The sequence below is a fragment of the Bipolaris oryzae genome (genome assembly GCF_000523455.1).
Source record: "Bipolaris oryzae ATCC 44560 unplaced genomic scaffold scaffold_2, whole genome shotgun sequence".
In the NCBI taxonomy this organism is placed as follows: Eukaryota; Fungi; Ascomycota; class Dothideomycetes; order Pleosporales; family Pleosporaceae; genus Bipolaris; species Bipolaris oryzae.
The window spans coordinates 15,049-32,478 of NW_006911278.1; the positions used below are offsets into that span (position 1 = coordinate 15,049).

The 17,430-nt window shown below is 51.1% G+C and overlaps 7 protein-coding genes across 7 annotated transcripts; 2 read left to right on the top strand and 5 right to left on the bottom strand.

Moving 5' to 3' along the window:
• Positions 1-1,161: 1,161 nt before the first annotated feature.
• COCMIDRAFT_21575 (uncharacterized protein) lies at positions 1,162-1,632 on the bottom strand (the record flags this gene model as incomplete). The annotated part of the gene is made up of 2 exons (XM_007684314.1): positions 1,162-1,348; positions 1,397-1,632. The coding sequence occupies 2 exons, from the start codon at positions 1,630-1,632 to the stop codon at positions 1,162-1,164; spliced, it is 423 nt and encodes a 140-aa protein (XP_007682504.1).
• Positions 1,633-2,457: 825 nt separating this feature from the next.
• COCMIDRAFT_31758 (uncharacterized protein) lies at positions 2,458-3,961 on the bottom strand (the record flags this gene model as incomplete). Its single annotated transcript, XM_007684341.1, has 5 exons — positions 2,458-2,621; positions 2,674-3,318; positions 3,366-3,493; positions 3,557-3,702; positions 3,752-3,961. 5 exons carry the CDS (start codon positions 3,959-3,961, stop codon positions 2,458-2,460), a joined length of 1,293 nt encoding a protein of 430 aa, XP_007682531.1.
• Positions 3,962-6,366: 2,405 nt separating this feature from the next.
• On the top strand, positions 6,367-8,514 carry COCMIDRAFT_80467 (uncharacterized protein; the record flags this gene model as incomplete). The annotated part of the gene is made up of 9 exons (XM_007684375.1): positions 6,367-6,474; positions 6,541-6,611; positions 6,667-6,690; positions 6,739-6,828; positions 6,888-6,970; positions 7,029-7,409; positions 7,489-7,508; positions 7,586-7,915; positions 7,972-8,514. 9 exons carry the CDS (start codon positions 6,367-6,369, stop codon positions 8,512-8,514), a joined length of 1,650 nt encoding a protein of 549 aa, XP_007682565.1.
• Positions 8,515-8,812: 298 nt separating this feature from the next.
• COCMIDRAFT_21578 (uncharacterized protein) lies at positions 8,813-10,543 on the bottom strand (the record flags this gene model as incomplete). The annotated part of the gene is made up of 2 exons (XM_007684315.1): positions 8,813-10,316; positions 10,371-10,543. 2 exons carry the CDS (start codon positions 10,541-10,543, stop codon positions 8,813-8,815), a joined length of 1,677 nt encoding a protein of 558 aa, XP_007682505.1.
• Positions 10,544-12,645: 2,102 nt separating this feature from the next.
• COCMIDRAFT_409 (uncharacterized protein) lies at positions 12,646-13,950 on the top strand (the record flags this gene model as incomplete). Its single annotated transcript, XM_007684290.1, has 2 exons — positions 12,646-12,889; positions 13,037-13,950. The coding sequence occupies 2 exons, from the start codon at positions 12,646-12,648 to the stop codon at positions 13,948-13,950; spliced, it is 1,158 nt and encodes a 385-aa protein (XP_007682480.1).
• A 592-nt stretch (positions 13,951-14,542) lies between these two features.
• Positions 14,543-16,097, bottom strand: COCMIDRAFT_31762 (uncharacterized protein; the record flags this gene model as incomplete). Its single annotated transcript, XM_007684342.1, has 6 exons — positions 14,543-15,246; positions 15,296-15,477; positions 15,533-15,610; positions 15,665-15,834; positions 15,891-16,000; positions 16,082-16,097. The coding sequence occupies 6 exons, from the start codon at positions 16,095-16,097 to the stop codon at positions 14,543-14,545; spliced, it is 1,260 nt and encodes a 419-aa protein (XP_007682532.1).
• A 491-nt stretch (positions 16,098-16,588) lies between these two features.
• On the bottom strand, positions 16,589-17,233 carry COCMIDRAFT_31763 (uncharacterized protein; the record flags this gene model as incomplete). Its single annotated transcript, XM_007684343.1, has 2 exons — positions 16,589-17,089; positions 17,156-17,233. 2 exons carry the CDS (start codon positions 17,231-17,233, stop codon positions 16,589-16,591), a joined length of 579 nt encoding a protein of 192 aa, XP_007682533.1.
• Positions 17,234-17,430: the final 197 nt, after the last annotated feature.

Genomic DNA, 17,430 nt, shown 5'->3' on the forward strand with positions numbered 1-17,430 from the left:
CTTCGTTAGCATTCCAATGCCAACCTTGTGGTGGGCGAGAAAACTGGGTCGCAAAGGGTCGGCGGACGTGTGCGTGGCCATGGCAAAGTCGCCGGTGGGTCTCACGGTACCGTCTAGAATGTCTGTTGGGACGGGGTTCTGGGAATGAGAGGGTGTGCAAAGACAACAGTGCACCAACCAGACATGGGCCAAGGGCTCGATAGCCTTCGCCTCGGTGCACCAAGACGCCGCCATCCTGTGTCTTTTTGCAAATGCAGACACGGCATTCTTCTTCTTCTTTGACATCCGTCGTCGTCGTCCGCGCCGTTGGGGCCTGCGCGGCGCTCCCTCGTAGCGCCCGCCACCGACGTCACCCAGCATCTGTATGCAGGTCCTGCGCATTCACATTGCTTTATTAGTTGCTCTTTTTTGGTGTACAAAATTTCTTCGCCTTGATTTGATCTAGAGCAAAGCAGACACTCCGCGCGCAAGGGCTGATGACGTCCCCTGAGAAGCCAGCACAGCTCGTTTGCATGTCTAATCGGCGATTCCGCTTGACCCTTGGTTCCAAGGTAAATTCTCCGAGCTTTCTTCTTATCTTTGATTTCAGGGACGCACAGCTTATCGTGCGAACGAGTTTCAGACAAAAGGCCGCCAGCTTACACAAAAAGCTTGTTGCATGCCGATCCTAATCCCGCCCCCTGCATAGCCAAGGCTTCCTAGCGATCGCGTCGTGGGGTGCTCCTTCAAGATCGATGCCCCCGACTCCAGCAAAAGGATCGCATTCTCCAGTTTCGCGGACCCGCTGAAGTCTCTTCCTTCTCCATCTTTCTGACCCAGACACGTTCTGGCCATGGGCGACGGGGGTTCGCCTTCCCTGTGCTACCTGCACCCAACTTACTCATGGCTGTTGCCAATGCCAACACTACATTTCTCCCCTACACGTCGATCACCAAATTTACGGGCGAGTGGAACCCTCGACACCGCATCCGCCCATCTTTCAATGCTCAAGCCCGACGGGGCGACGTGTCCTCGCAGCACATATACTAAGCGATACGTCGTAGAGATCCGTAGCGGAGGCCGTATGCCCGTATCGTACAATCCACCGATTCCATGATTCCAATTGTGGGTCACATCCGCTGAATTGTGTCATACCCCGTATAACCCACAAGACAATCTTCGTCATTTTGAGCTACCCAACCCAATTCCGAGGGTCAAGATAAACTGGTGTAGTCCCTGATCCCGTGGCATGTATGCTGTTCCCGCATTATTGGTGTGGAGTTGTATACATGTATTGTTTTTCCTCTCGTATGGAGTAGGCGCGGAAACCGCACCCTCGTGATGACACCGCTTCCAATTCGACACCCAACTGTCGAGTGCATCATAGGGTCGAAAGAATACATCATACATGACACACCTTCTCTTTAGCTTCTCGCGCGGTCTCTGAGCCGTCTGGTCTGGAAGTATCTTGCCATTGGAATGATGTCTAGCACGACTTGGCACAAAGATGTCGTAAGTTGTGCAATGACGCCGACACGCTAAGGACTTGTGTCGCCTCTTTCGCACCCTATTCCAACTAAATCCCAGCTGGGAAACCTCATAGAACTTTATCTTCTCTGCGCCTTTGTGTGTACAGTTAAACATCCTGTGCATTGCACAGCACTGCGCGGTTCGCGGAAAGAGCAGGTCCCGGTATCCCGCAGTGGGCCTGGCGCCTTGGCGTCGATATCAGTACTCCGAGTAGAGTTTGAAAAGAGGGAAGGATTCACGAAATTCGTGATTCAAAGTTACGGCTGAAAACAATGCAGCGTCAATAAGACCCCCCCCCCCCCATCACATTGTGTTTAATTGTTCCTTCCATCACACTTCGTCACGTGCTAATTTTCAAGCTTGCTCGTGCAATCAAACCGCCAGAGAGCTTGCTTGATGGTCCCAACAACAGCCTTTCCATCACTCTTGAAGGTACTATCTCTCCGAAAGTCAATAAAGGGCGCTTGATATGATCTCCCATGCCTAAATTTAGGGTACCGCGAGTATACAACGCACAAGGATATTCCTAGTCCATGGCGATCCCAAGACTACCGCATTTGTTGATCGATTTGGCAGTGCTTCTGGTCATCTCAAGAGATTCACCATACGTAGCGTATCCCATGTACGCCATGCTTGATGGGAAACGGCAAGCACCCGGTAAAATAATTCCTTTAGCCCCCATAGCCGTTTTGAGGCTCTGTAGGCGACACGGGAACGCTAACCCCCATGTCGCCTGTAAGGGGCCAAGTCTTTTATTGGTCACACAGATACTACTAAAACCAACCTATGCTCTTAAACACCTGCCGCGAATAAGAATCCAAAGGTCCAATTTACATCGCTTAAATCCCCGCAACACAAAAAGACGGAACAGCGAGAGAAAGCCAAACTGCTCTCTGACCATCACATGTTTACTATACAATTTTTCTCCTTTCTTCCCTCTCTTTCAGTCTACTGCTTCTCCAGTTGGTTTGATTTCGCCTCGTCTTCAACCGTACCAAAGCCCCCCCAACCCTCGAATTCGTCAGCAAACTTGACTGCTGCGTTGAGCCAATGGCTCGGTGCATTGTCTGAGACACCCCACGTCTCTTCTGCTACCTTCAGAGCCCGCAGTGCTTCGTTTTGTCAGTCGAAGTACAATATGCATTGATGGTTGTCATGACTTGCCTTTTACATAATGCGCGTCTTTCGAATGAGAGCCATTTAGTGCTTTGTCCACAACATGTTTCCAGCTCTTCTGGCTACCTTCACCCGGAATAGCTTTGTCCATATCGATCTCTGGCCGGGTCTGAGCAATGTACACTGCAAGTGCAAATAGCCACCATTGTCGCAGTAGGCTCACATGGTACTTTGCTGGGATCAAAGGAAGCAAAATGCGAATGGCATGTGAACTTGTGAGCACATGCACAATGAAAAAGTCATACTTGCCACGAGAAGGAGCTGGTGTGCCCACCAAAAGCCCCATACCAACTTCCTGGGCGGCACGAAATTGTTCGGTTGGGTTAGTGATATCCCAAGCATTCCAGTATTCTAAGAATGCTTCCTCTTGCTCCTCCAACACCTTTGATATGTCTCCACTTCTATCGTCATACAGACCATCGAAGCGACTATCTTGGCGTACCTTGTCCAGTAGATCGATCAGGCCTGAGTAAGTACCAGTCGCGCTATAGGGGCTAGGCTTGGTGTATTTCGGGTCATCAATGTACTTGTGCAGGGAGTTGTAGCAGCAAGCGCCCATTGCCAGAGCCTCAATTGCCACCGTTTTGGCGTTTAGCTCATATGCATATCCAAGGTGGATAAGGGGATGTGCGACTACACGGTTTTAGGGAAATATTGTTAGTTGTGCGCGTTGGACTTACGTCCTGAGATCATGCTGTTGATCAATGGCTCCTTGCCCTGGAACAAGAACTCTTCGAGTACTTGCTCCACACTGTACTTTTTGGTCACGAGCTGGTCCTCGAAGAAATCGATAAAGGCACGTTGGTATCTGATCACAGAGTCAGCAGCTGACCCTCATTTCATAGCAGCACTGTGACAATTGGCAACGTACTCGGGTTTTCCCAAAAAGTCGCGCCAATCATCTTTGGTAATTTCGCCCGGCGCATCCTGCCAGGGCTCCAGTTCCTCAGCTTCCTTTTCGTAGATGTCGTTTAAATGCTCGGCAGTACCTCCGAGAAGGTAAGCTGATCCTAGGATCTACAGAAGATGCTTAGCAGCTACAGGCTTTGTTGGGCGAGCAGCATACGTGTGGTGTATGGTTGTGGAATATGAGGTCATGATATAGGATTCCGTAATTGGCGTGATTTGCCTTGAGCAGATGTTTGAGGGTCCTCGGTCGCTTCTCGGCGGCTGTTTCGATATCATGGATTTCCACTGAGGGCAGGTTGACGGTGAGATGCGAACTCTCTCCGCTGCGAAGGAAGGAGGGCAACGATATTCTCGGTAGGCTGAACATTTTGCGCGGTGGTGTCGGAAGATGCAAGAGGAGGTTTGCGGGGAAAGAGGGCAAGGATGAGCTCGCGTCGCGCCTTCCTTAATATGGTATGACGTGATGTGCTCAGTGCTGCTTGTGCTTGCAAGGTCTGCCGCCGTCGGTGTTAGTGTCGGACCACCAGCGCCGCATCCGAGAGCCTTGTCCTGTCTCCAACCCACGTCTAACCTTCAACGAGCTGCCTGTTCCATATTCCTACGCCTTGGCCGCCCCGTCATGCCATACGCCGCAAAGGGCGGTTTCAAGTTCATTACTCCATCGGGCAGGTTCCTGCATGTGTCGATCTCTGCGACCTTTTTCAGTGAAGGCTAGACTCCTGCAAACTCTAGGCCCGCACTTATTTCTCACGTGTTGCTCCGTCCTCACTCACAAACTCGGTCTTCTGTTCCGTCGTGTCTCTTTTTGCACATGCTTCATTAGGCAGGAAAGCCACAGTGTCGATTGCAGCAGCATTTTGGGGAAATACTAGCTTCATCCCGGGCCCCGATTTGCTAATACTTACGTGCCCTTTTTACTTCGCCAGATGCCCACAGTCATCAAAAGATCCAGATTCTACCTACCCAAGTATTCTCGTTGTCCCTGCAAAGTGGAATTTCACCTGACACTCCCACTGCGTCCCGAACTCTATCTGCTAAGGGTAGAATAACATATCGTAATATGGTCAGGTACCTGAGCATAGTCAGCCACTCATGGCCGCAGTCACCCGCCAATCGGCATTCGATTTCAAATTCTACCCCTTGTTTCTCACTGCATGCCACCCAATATCCCAACACGAGTACTCCACGCGAAGTAGCGAGCCTGTCCTCCGGATTGAATTGAATCAACTCTCACGCGTCAAATACTTGCAAAGCTACTTCCGACTGTCGAAAGCATCGTCGCATGTACGAAAAGGCAATGGCCGTGTAATGGCCCTATCAGCTGCCTGTATTTCTCAGGATATAACCGATAGCTCTACTATAAAATGTCAGGTCCGATGTCTGTGTTACAGCCGTCCGTTCGTGGCCAAGAATCCACCACAACTTCGACATTCGGCATTCTTTGTCAAAGATCGAATTCGGATATCATAAGAACATCTTCCAGATTGTTCTTTCAATCAACGATTCACAATGACAGGCCCATTTGAAAATGAATAGGTCGAATCGCTTGGCTAGAACATATACTGGTCGGAGTTCTTGTTGATCACTTTTACCGGTACACTTTTAAACACATACGAGAAAACTGTCTAATTTCATCTATCGGGCATTGTGGAAGATTGACATTACTGTGGATAAAAAGTGTCATTCTTCGCTGGCATAGTATCGGGTTCACGTTCATTGCGCATGTTCCACGACCATCGCGGATAAGAAGATACCGTACTTGCTGCGCATTTTACTGCTCTTGCCCTTGCTTCCGTGGACTGCTGGAAATGATGGCTTTGGATTGATTATCAATAAACATCTACTGAATAACCCTCCTTGCAAATGTTCAAGACTATGCGTCAAATTGTCGTATCAAAGGTAAATCGGACGCCCAAGATTATTTTAAATGCCGCTTGGTGGCGTTCTGCAGGCACGCTGGCATCAATTATTCCTGCGTATTTCAGTCATTGACAACCAACACCCGGTCACATTCGGGTCTGGGTAGGACGCACCTGCACACGGTTTCATAACTTTGCGCTTACTCGTCTAGCAGTTTTTTAGTATTACACAGTGTGCTGCAGTACCACTGCATCCCACTATGGACTCGAGAACCTCACGGCGGATGCGAACGACTGCGAGATTGGTTCGAATATAAAGCCAAGTGTGCCATCGCCCCACCAGCGCATCTGCAACACCAACTAACACTGTTGGGTGGCACAAGTCCCCAAATAATGCTTTTTTTCTAATTGAGTCAAGCGCCGTCCCTGCCTCAGGCCATTGATCAAGCGAGAATCTACTAGTCGACGTACATATCAGGCGAGCAGCCCTAGTACCAATCTCGTTCGTTACCAATGCAAGACAAGACCACGGATCCCATGCACCACGAGCCGCACCCTTGTGGGATGTGCGACCGCTGTCTTGCATTGCATGACGGCAGTACGGCAGACACACGCGCTCCCCTAGCTTGTTCTTAGCAGGTGGTCCAGAACAGGAAATTTAGTGGCTTGATGCGATTGGTGGGCTTAAGAAAGGTTACAAAGACTAAGGATCATGCAAGTATTTGAACTCAACAGCTCGGTTACGTGGTTATATGCACGAGCTGATCTTCATGTATGCGCTTTATTATTTTTATCCCTCGTTTTTATCCGGGATCATTTCTGCCATTTTATCTTTTCCCCGGTCCTTTGTGTCGCTATCTTACGCTGCGTTCATTTGTTAGAGTTTAATTCTTTTCTGTACGCGACAATCGCCATGTCACCTAAGAGCGGTGACATCGAGCTGGATGTTGTGTCAACTGGATCCACAGAGAAGCAAGATGATCTTGCTTTGGCGAGATTGGGTAAAAAAGCTGTATTGAAGGTATGTATGGAATTCCATCTTTCTCTCAAGAAAAGGCCAAACACTCAGCTAATTGGCGTTGTACAGCGCCGTTTTGGCTTCTTATCCATCCTAGGGTTTAGCTGTACAGTTCTGATCACATGGGAAGCGTCATTGGTGTGCGTTTATTCTTCCCTATGCTTCTGCGAGCCACGGTACTGACTCCTACTCTAGCTTGTTCCTCGTCGGTTTTCAAAAGTGAGTTATGGCCTTCCTGGCGATGATACGAATACTCAGTAAATATAGTGGAGGTCCTGCTGGAGTCATATATGGCTACATCGTTGTATGGGCCGGCACCGTGTCTGTTTTCATAGTACTTAGTGAGTTGGTATCGATGTAAGTCTACTCTCCCCCCGCACTTGAAATCAGCATAATAATTTATTAATACTGGATAGGGCGCCTACTTCTGGTGGTCAATACCATTGGGTATCTATGCTTGCCCCTCAAAATTCCCAGGTACTACTTAGCTATGTTTCTGGTATGTTTACATCCACCTTTACAAATTGATGGCCATTTATTGATACATGATAACATAGGGTGGCTCACTCTTTGCGGCTGGCTAGCATCTCTCGGCTCAGGTGCCTTCTTGACTGGTGGACTGATTCAAGGTCTTATTATGCTATGTCAACCCACGTCCTATGTCCCTCAAAACTGGCACGTCACCCTCTTCTACTGGGCCGTGATAGCCTTTTGCATCTTCATCAATGTGGGAGCCGGTTGGTTATTGCCCAAGTTTGAAGGCTCACTGCTGTTCTTACATATCCTTGGTTTCTTCGCCATTTTGATACCTCTTCTGGTAATGGGCCCACAGGGAGATGCCAAGGAGATTTTTACAACTTTTCTAAATATGGGGGGCTGGAATAGTCAGGGGTTGAGCTTTTGTGTAGGCATCATGGGGAGCGTGTTTGCTTTCGTCGGTGAGTTTTCCTTGGTTGCTTCATCTCTGATCACCCGTTCCCTCCTCCAAGAACAAGTTCTGACTGATATGGATACTAGGTGGTGACGGTCCTATCCATGTAAGTCTCCCGAATCCCAGGTCCGGATTTCAGAGAAACAAACAGCACCAGCAACTCACCTGCTAACTCTTTCCCAGCTCTCCGAAGAAATCCAAAATGCGCAGGTCGTCGTCCCCCGCTCAATCATGATCGGTATCGCTATCAATGGCACCCTCGGCTTCGGCATGCTTCTCACCGTCCTCTTCCGCATGGGGGATCTCGACTCCATCCTCACTGAAAACCCTGCATTCCCATTCATGGCCATCTTCTACCGCGCAGTGAAATCGCGATCTGGCGCCGCCGTCATGGCTTCACTAGTCATGATTCTAACCATCGGCGCAGGCGTCGGCCTCTCAGCCTCCACGTCCCGCATCTGCTGGGCCTTTGCCCGAGACAAAGGGCTACCAGGCTGGAAAAGACTAAGCAAGGTAGGAAACCCTCATTTTCTCTGTTCCCAGATTGCCAACAAGCTTACGCATTCCAGGTCAGCTCCCGAACCCAAATCCCCGTCGCCGCTGTCCTCTTCACAAACATAACCGCCTGCCTCCTCGCCCTCATCAACATCGGCTCCACCACCGCTTTCAACGGCATCATCTCCGTCGCCATCTCCGGCCTCTTCTCCTCGTACCTCCTCACTTGTTCCTTACTACTCTACCGCCGCTGCACAGGCGGTATCGCTCCTACTACCGATCCTACTGCTGCGCCACTGCCATCATCACCGCTCAATCAAAACTCGAAAATACACGCAGTATGGGGCCCCTGGCGTCTCCCCGCCGCTCTCGGCATCGCAAACAATGCATTTGCATGCGCCTATCTGTGTTTTGTGCTCTTTTTTAGTTTTTGGCCTAGCTTCGCGCAAGTTACGGTGCAGAATATGAATTGGGCGGTGCTGGTTACGAGTGTGATTGCGGGGATGAGCGTTGTGTATTATGTGGTTTGGGCGAGGAAGGTATATCGTGGACCGGTGGTGGAGGTGGATGTGACAAGGGAAGGTAGTGGTGGTGTGAGTGGTAATGAGGGGGTGTAGAGGTGTTTGGAATTATTATCGGGGAGATGGTGTGACATAGATTGGGTGTATATGAGTGATTTCTGATAGATGAGATGTACAATGTACTACTCAGGATAAGGTTAAGAATTCGACATGGAAATTGATTACGAATCATAAATATTTCTTCACAAAAAGTCACATTAAACTAAAGCCAGATTATTCAAGTCGAAACATGGCTTATTTTAGTGAGCAAAATGGTATATACTACGTAGAACATCGTCATCATCATACACGGGTTAAACAACCAAAAAAACAACATTGGTATCAACCCGCCATTCTAAGCAATCCAGAACCAAATCTTCTGCCAGACATTCTTCGGCACGGGTGCCCCGGAAATATCATCCTTGCACAGCTCATTCATTTCCCTGACTCCCGTCGTAACATCGATGCTCTGCACAGGAATCGCAAACCGCGTCCTAGTCGCAAACTTGTGGCCAAAGTAGAGGGCGAGGAAAATAGGGAGCGTGATATATGCGGCGAGGAAGTCGGAAACGTCCCAATCCGCCGGCACAAAGACCTGGAAGCCGTTTGTGAGGGTGAGCAGCGAAATGACGAAGAGGGTGAAGTAAGTGAGGTAGGGCTGGAAAGGTGTGCGGTAGGGTAGGGTATTAAGAACGCCGTTAAAGACCATGGCTTTGCGGAAGCGAATATAAGTGATCATGACGACGATCCAGGCGATGAAACCGGAAATGGTGGAGATGTTGGAGAACCAGAGGAAGACCTGGGCGCCGGCGTTTGAGACGTTGAGGTAGGCGAGGAGACCAATTGCCCAGGTTGCGAGGACGGCGACGTAAGGGACGCCTTTTTTGCTGGTGCGGCCGAAGATCTTGGGGGCTTCGCCGTTGAGAGCCATGCCGTAGAGGACGCGCGAGCCGGAGAAGAGGAAGGCGTTGCCGGCGGACCAGGCAGATGTTAGGACGGCGGCGTTGACGACGTGGTTTAGTCCTGCGATGCCGGCTCTTTGGATGCCGATGACGAAGGGGGATGCGGAGGCGTTGGAGCTGCCGTTGAGGAGACGCTCGTCGTCAGAGGGGACAATGACGCCGATGATAAAAGATCCGAGACCGTAGAAGATGGCCAGACGGTATACGAAGCGGCCTGCGGCCTTGGGGATGTTGCGGCGAGGAGCAATAGTCTCTCCGGCAGCAAGGGCGATGAGTTCGGGAGAGGTGATGAAGGCGAAACCAGCGCGGACAAAGGCGGTCCAGTATGCAAGGAAATTTCCAGCATGTCCATCTACGATATATGGCTTGAAAGCACCGGGATTGTTCCAGTATCTAAAGCCTAGGCGGCCTTGTTCATTTGGACTCCCACCAAGCATAATGACGAAACCCAGAATAACGAGGCCGATGATAGTGATAAACTTGATAGAGGCGAACCAGAACTCGGCTTCTCCGAAAAGCTCGACGGCAATGATGTTGAGGATGAGGACGACAATCAGGAAAATGGTAATCCACACAGCGTTGTGAACGGGAGTCTTCCAGTAGTCGAGGAGAATAGCTCCAGCCGTGGCCTCTGCGGCAACAAGAATCGCGTACGCGTACCAGTAATTCCATCCCGCAGCGAAAGCTAAGCTAGGATCGACGAATCGTTTGACAAAGTATGGAATTGTGATTCCGCGCATTGGCAAAAATGTTACGATTTCGGCCAAGTTGTTCATGACGTTGTAAACGACGAGCATCATGCTCAGGTAGGCCATGAACAAAGGTGCGGGGCCGACAAGAGCAAGAATAGAGCCAGATCCGATGAAGAGGCCAGTACCAATGGCACCACCAAGGGCACTGAATGGTCGTAAGCATCTAGACTATTTTCAAGATGGATACGCGTATACTCACAGGAACTGGATATGCCTAGATTTCAATCCACGGTGTGTGTCTCCTCCCCGCCCCGTCTCGCCGCCAACGGTAGCAGCGCCATGTACAATGGGCTCCTCAAAGCCGACATTATTCTCCTCGTAGCCATAGGGGGCCGACTCGGGCTTTTCATCAGCCATGTAGTGGTTCGGCATGATTAGAGTGATATAAGAGTTAATTGACGGACTCGCCGGTACCGAACTTGGCCAGTGTAAGTCGGGAGATGGTAAGCTATTATATACTACGAAGATACGGCATCACGAACAAGCGCAAGGCGGGGGGTGTGGCGCGCGCGACGAGCAGTTCAGGCAGAGATTTCCAACATGGTGAAATGGGCCGAGACGGGAGGAGAGGGTAGTACTTTACCCAGGTTGGGGTTCCAAGAGGGCATCCATGGTGTGGGACGATCCTGTAGCGTTGGCGGCGCAGACGCATGCATAGCTAGGCGACTCTGGGGAACCAATTGTCGTTAGGTAATGGCAAACTACCGATGAAAAGGCGGGGGAATGACCTTGGCGTGCCGTGAAGGATGTCACACAAAGCAAGGCCTGGCGTGATGACGCCCTGGTCGTGCGTCTCGCATTTTCTCGGCTCTGTGTTTGCTGGGCACTGGGCACTGGGCACTGTTCGAGGCGTGGTGTGTGAAGGCTCTTTTCAGCCCAGCCCGATGAGCGGAGTGAGGGCTTATGGCTCTGAGCCGAAGAAAAGCGAGCGCCGTGGGGTTGAGGCTCAGCTTCGCCATAGCCAGAGCCCTGACAAGCTTCTGGAATACGCGCTAACCGGCGCTAGAAGAGTTAGCGTCCGTTAGCGCCCCACCCATGGTTTGCCAAATGCTGTCCGGCACTGTGCACACTGGACACCTTCCATGTGGTTCATGGAGAAGGGTGCAGATTCACGGCCTCATCTGGGGATCGCGGGGTTGGCTCTACGACCCTTATTGGCCTCCGGTGTCATTGTGCGACGGTCAGTATTCGGCAGCACTCCTACGACAGCGTCTTGAATCGGCTGTCAGACTACGCGTCATACGTCTTGTGCAACCATCACAGCGTCCAGGTTTTTTTCTTTGCTCGCTTAAACCGGTACCTGCGAAGTCTGCGTCCTTATCACTTCATACCACAACAAAAGATATCGCTATCTCTGGTTTTTCACACCGCTGGGATTTACAAACGTAAAAGATACTCATCCAAAAGCCTCTCTGGCGCACCCACTTGGCTCAGAACATGCCCATTGCGGGTCCTAGTGGAGACACCAACCCCAGAGCGCTATGGACACATGGCGTGACCCACTATCCTCCAGACATCAACCTACCCAGCCGTATGCACTCTGACATAGGGCTATTTTCTCCGCACGACTATTCCAGTGATAGACAAGCCTTCCCTCTTATTCAATACGAGATTGTTTCGGCCTAAAAGTGACCATTGCATTGGGTTTCCCCAAACACGGACATGGTTCAGACAGGTACCCCGGACCCATATTACTGCCGCAACCCAGCGATCAGCATGGCACCTGATTGCAGTGGTGGAGAATTGCCTAGCACTCTATGTCGTTCACCTGGTTGGTAGTATCAAGAAATATAATCTAAACCCTCGCTGTGCCAACGTCATCCCATGTCGTGAAGTCGTCAGCCCTTCTCAGGACTGAGACTAATACACCGGCAGTTACCACCACGCTTACTCGTACTATGCTGATATCGACATGTGGAGTAGCTACTATACGACAAAAGGGGAACGATTTGATACATTCCTAGAGGACCTCCGTTTGCAATTCCAGACCGGGACCAGCTTGGTCAACCTTTGCGCCAAAGGAGAAAGCTGCCACTTCGAGATGTTATGGGTTATTTCTTCCGACAACCCTTCCGAAGCCACCACCTTCCACACTTTTGTCTTGGTACCATTTTAGCTCCAATACGTAGCGAATCGCAAACAACCTTTTCAGCCTCCAGGACGCATCAAAATGCAAAAGATAAGAAACACAGTGGAGAAGAAAGAGAAAGACACAGCGGTTCTCATCGGACATTCGCAACCCCAGATGTATGGAGGTTACGTGAGGCTCAACTTCGGCGCAAAAGAACCGCCACCCGCGCCACCCCTCACCTGGCCACCCGTCAGCGGCAGCAAGCGAAAGGGCGGGCAGGCACACGACAACAAGACGTCATGCACCGGAATTGCCGATGCTCCCACCATGCTCTCACCATGCTCTTGCCTGAGCGACTCAAGATGCAATCAACTCTTGCGCCCGTAGTAACCCCCAACCCATCATGATACCACAAGATGTGATTGAAAAAGCCCTATCCAAAGCCCAAGAAAGCGCATCACATAGCTGGGAACACAGCACAGTATTCGAAGCCTTACTTGAATACCGCAACCCATCCTACAGCGTCTTCTCCGCCAACCCATTTCCAAACGGCGAAGCGCCAAGACTGAAGATCGAAGACATCGACGCCCTACGCTATGTAAGACCACTGATCCGGACCGATACCCCAACGCTCAGCGAAGACAACGGTACGTTTCCCTCTCCCCCTTGCATACTCCGTAGTACAGTATACCCTGCCATAAAGCCGTTCAAAGCCCCACCACGAAAAGAAAGAAAGAAACACCAACCACAAATTGTTATAACAAACAAGCCCTCTAAAAAAAAAGAAACACCAGGCTCATCAGCAGACCCAACATCCCTCTGCCTCCCCACCCTCCTCCTCTCCCTCTCCCCCTCCCTGCCCCCCTCAACCCAAACCACCTACTCCACCGCGCTCTCCCGCCAACTCCACACCTTCCTCAACTCAACCCCCCGTTTCCCAAACGGCGCCCTCTCCCACCGCACAACCCACCCCTCACTATGGTCCGACTTCATCTACATGGCACCCCCCATCCTCGCCTACCTCGGCATCTCCACCCACGACTTATCACTCCTCGGTGAATCCGTGCGCCAGTGCGAATTATACTGCCAAGTTTTACGCTCAGAGTCGGGTGCATGGCGGCACATTGCCAATCTCCCCTCCCCCCACCCCTTTTTTCCCACCTACAGTTTCTGGGCAAAGGGGAAAGAGAGTGTGAAGGTGAAACAGGACAGTGGAGCGTGGAGCACGAGTAATGCCTGGGCGGCCGCGGGCATGGCTCGTGTACTGGCGACTTTACGCCACTCCCCTTTTGCGGCAGCGACGATGGAGGAGCAAGGAAGTTTGCGGGGGATGATTAGAGGGATTGTAGATGCGGCGAGGAGGGTGGATTCGCATCCATCGCGTCTGCTGCGGAATTATCTAGATGATGACACTGCGTTTGCGGACGTGGCGGGCACGGCGTTGATGGCTGCGACGGTGTTTAGAGTTGTGCGGTTGCAAGGCCCGGGGGAGGTGGTGTTTGGGGGTGAATATACCGCCTGGGCGACGGAGAAGATGCGAGCTGTGGCGCAGCATGTTGATGCAGAAACGGGGGTCGCGGCGCCGGTTGTGAATTCGCTGAGGGAAGGGGAGGAGATGCCGTTGGGGGAGGTTAATCCGGAGGCCCAGGCATTTGTTGTTTTGCTGTTTGCTGCGTGGCGGGATTGGAGTCAAGCTGAATCACTGTAGATAGGCGTGCCTGGTAGGTGTTGTAGGGATTGAAAATAGTTTTTGTAGAAAATGTGGCGAGTGATATTGTGTTACGAACCATGCGTCAAAAGAGACCATGTCGTGAAGATGCGGTAGCAGCAGTAGTCTTGTATTTCGTGTACGCTGAATCCAAAAAAAACGCGCTCGAGTCCTGAGGCTTTCCTCTCCCGTTATCAAAGTATTAAACAGTTACTCATCTACAATTACCCCCCGCTATGCAAAAAAAGGAAGAGAAAGGATTAAAAGAAGATAGAAAAGAAGATTCAGTAGGTCGTCAACGTCCAAGCGCTTGAGCTTTATCTTCCATCCCGTCATTACAACAACGATCTAACAGCCAATAAAAAAACAAGCCAAGAAAGTGCACTTGTGTGTATCCAGAAAGTTCGTGAGTTGGGTCTGACCTCGAACAAAAAAACATGGATCATTAAAGAGAGCAACAGAAAAAAAAGAATGGACGTCAGGCATTGACAAGGTGATGATGTCAAAGCATGTGGATGGCATGGTAATACATGACATGTCGTCGCTCCAATCATTACTCGCTGGTGTCGTCAAAGCAGCCACAGGCAGGCCTCTAGTCGGTTCGGCCCTTGCCATCAACAACGCCGTTGGACCTCTGGTTCTTCTCGTTGGACTTCACGGGGATGGTAAAGCATTTGATACCAAGGTAGTCGCATATGCTCGTGATAACCAGATGCGCCCATTTTCCGTAAACAACAAAGGCGAAAACAAAGTATGCGCGGAGGTACCAGAGCTCGAAGCCAGCGGAGACGGGACCAAAGGTGGTTCCGGGAATGGTAAAGTAAGGGTGGTTGACAATCAGCGCTCCTCCAATCATGGGTGCCAGCATGATGGTCCAGTAGGGGAACGGCTGGTGGGTGAGATGAGCCAGGATAATCTTGGTCGTCATTCGTCCAAACACTAGCGACATGGTCAGGCAGTAGAGAACCAGGTGGTTGTTCTCGAGGAGTTTCGAGTATGGCGATCCCAGCCAAGCCATGGTGCAGACAACGAAGATAATAAGGGGCGTCCATTCCTTGATCAGTGGAAGCACGGGCTGGTTCCTGGCTCGACGCGCACGCGCAACGTTGAGAATGCATTCAGGGAGGTGCGCAACGAAGAAGGTGAAGAGAAGAATTGGCACCCAGAGTTCCTTGATGGTGATTTCGCCAATCTCCGCCTTGTAGGACGGGAAGTAGTTGGCAAGTGGGGTCGACCAGATCTCCGGGCCGAAGTATCCGGACAGGCAGATGAAGGTGCATGCGAGAATCAGACCCTCTGTATCACGTGAGCTAATGTCCAGGAGAGCGCGTGTATCTAGACTCACCCGTAGGCCCGTTAAAGTATCCCAGATACAGAGTATGCGTGTGGTACGTCTCCCAGGTCGAAAAGAACATGGGCAAAACAGGAATAAGGGCAGTAAAGGCACCAATCTTGGTCGAGCCGTATCCAACAGCCGCAGTCTCCAGGAGGCTTGCCAGTGTGCAGTTCAAAGAATCAATGCCGTGGCTGTGTGTCACAGTCAGTGACGTGGTCTGGCGCGTTTGGCTACATTGTCACATACTCAAACAGTTCACCCAGCGGGCTCGACGAGCCGGTGCGACGCGCTTGCTTTCCATCGACGTTGTCCATGGTGGAGTACCTGCAAGAGCGTTAGCGCAATGCTTGAGCGCGCGCAAACGTGGTGTTTGCTTACATCCACATGCCAAAGGCAAAGCTGTAGTAGACCCATGAGGGCGCGGGTCCAACAAGATCGGGAATGTATAGCTCGAGCAGCACAATGTTTCCGAGGATGAAGCAGAAGCCGAGTAGTGTGACGAGGTTCGGTGCGAGCCAGAGGGGCAGTAGTTCGACAAAGGCATTCCACTGCGCTAAAGTCAGACGGGGTCTTGTGGGTTGCGGGGATGCATGGCGCAGCGTACGTAGTGCTTTAGGATATAGCGGGAGATGAAGGACTTGTCGACGCTCGAGTATTTGTATGTCCGCAGGTGCTGCAGGGCGTCTTCAGAGACACACTCATGCTTCTTTGTCTCTGCAAACGTGTCGGTGGTTAGCAGAAAAATAAAAACGATGGGCTAGAAGGCCGGGCGCGCGCCAGGGGGGCAGTTTGTACCTTTGCTCGGCGGCATGGTGGGCGTGGTGACAGGATGTGGCAGCGACATTTAGGCTAGCAGGGCGGGATTAATTTATACTGATTTACGATTGACCATGCACTTCGGTGGGGGGGAGTCTGCACTTCAGGAGCCGCCTGTCTCTTGTGGGTTGGGGTGGGCGTTTGGCTTCAGCGGCGGTCAAACTTCTAAAAGGGACGGGTCCGTCGGCTCGGTAGGCGGAGGCCCAGGGATTGCAGGGCCAGGGGTCCAGAAATTGCACGTCATTGCTCAGTTCCCAATGCTTCTGGCACGTGAAAGGTCCGTTCTGTGGCTCTTGCGCCCCTTTACTACTATCTACTACATACTATGTCCGCTACACAGGAGAGCTACCACCACCGCCTATACTGCTAATCCTTGCACACCCTTTTTGCTTATTTTCAGCTCAATCAAAGTCATCTTTTCATCTGATGGAGATGTCGACTATGTTCGTGCATCAGGCAACGAAGCAACACTGCAAGCCCTGGATTCTACATTGCAGGCTTCTTCTTGCACTCAGCCATCATCGCATGGCATGGGGCCGTGTGAAGCTTTCCTCTTGTCCAAGTTCCAGCAAAGTACATCGTTGTACAGTGGATTAGGACGTCAATCTCCTTTAGTCTTGGCAACATTGGTTTCCGAGACATATTGCGGGCTCTGAGCCAAAACCGTAGAAGGGCGTGGACGGGCTGACCATTGGCCTGGAAGCCGTGTAAACGTTCCTCGGTAGCCCAGAGATGAGTGATGTGAATACTGAGTTTGCAGATGACTGTCCTGTACTCGGGCTGTCGGACAAGCCATACTAGGAGCATTGTCGGATCTGCGATGCGATAAATCACCAGAGGCGCTACTATTATGTCATCGTCGTTGTATCCCTCCAACACAAGCTCAAAGACACGCTTTCTACGGTTGAAGTCTATCATGTAGTGGTCGTGGATAAATCCGGCTCCTGAGCCGTCTATCTGTACGACACAATCTTCGAAGACGGTTTGCTATATCACCGCGCGTAGCTCGGCGGGGAGCCTAGGCAAAGTCAGCTTTCGGGGTGAGTTCTTGACAGTAATGTCTCCGGCCTTTATGTCTTCACTCTTTCCAACCTGCAACATACCGTTCGTGTGCATAGGAGAAACGCTCATCTTTCTAGTCGTGTAATTGCCCAGAGGATCCAAAGTCGTATGTTAGTTCCAGGTGTTCAGGCGGAAACGCAGAGGATACAACTGGTTCCTATAGCACCTATGAGTGAGTCATAGTTTGGTGTTGAGGAAATAGAGCAATAATATGTCAAACATGGGTGGAAAGGCTTGACCACTGAATTCTCGCTTCCTCATCCACG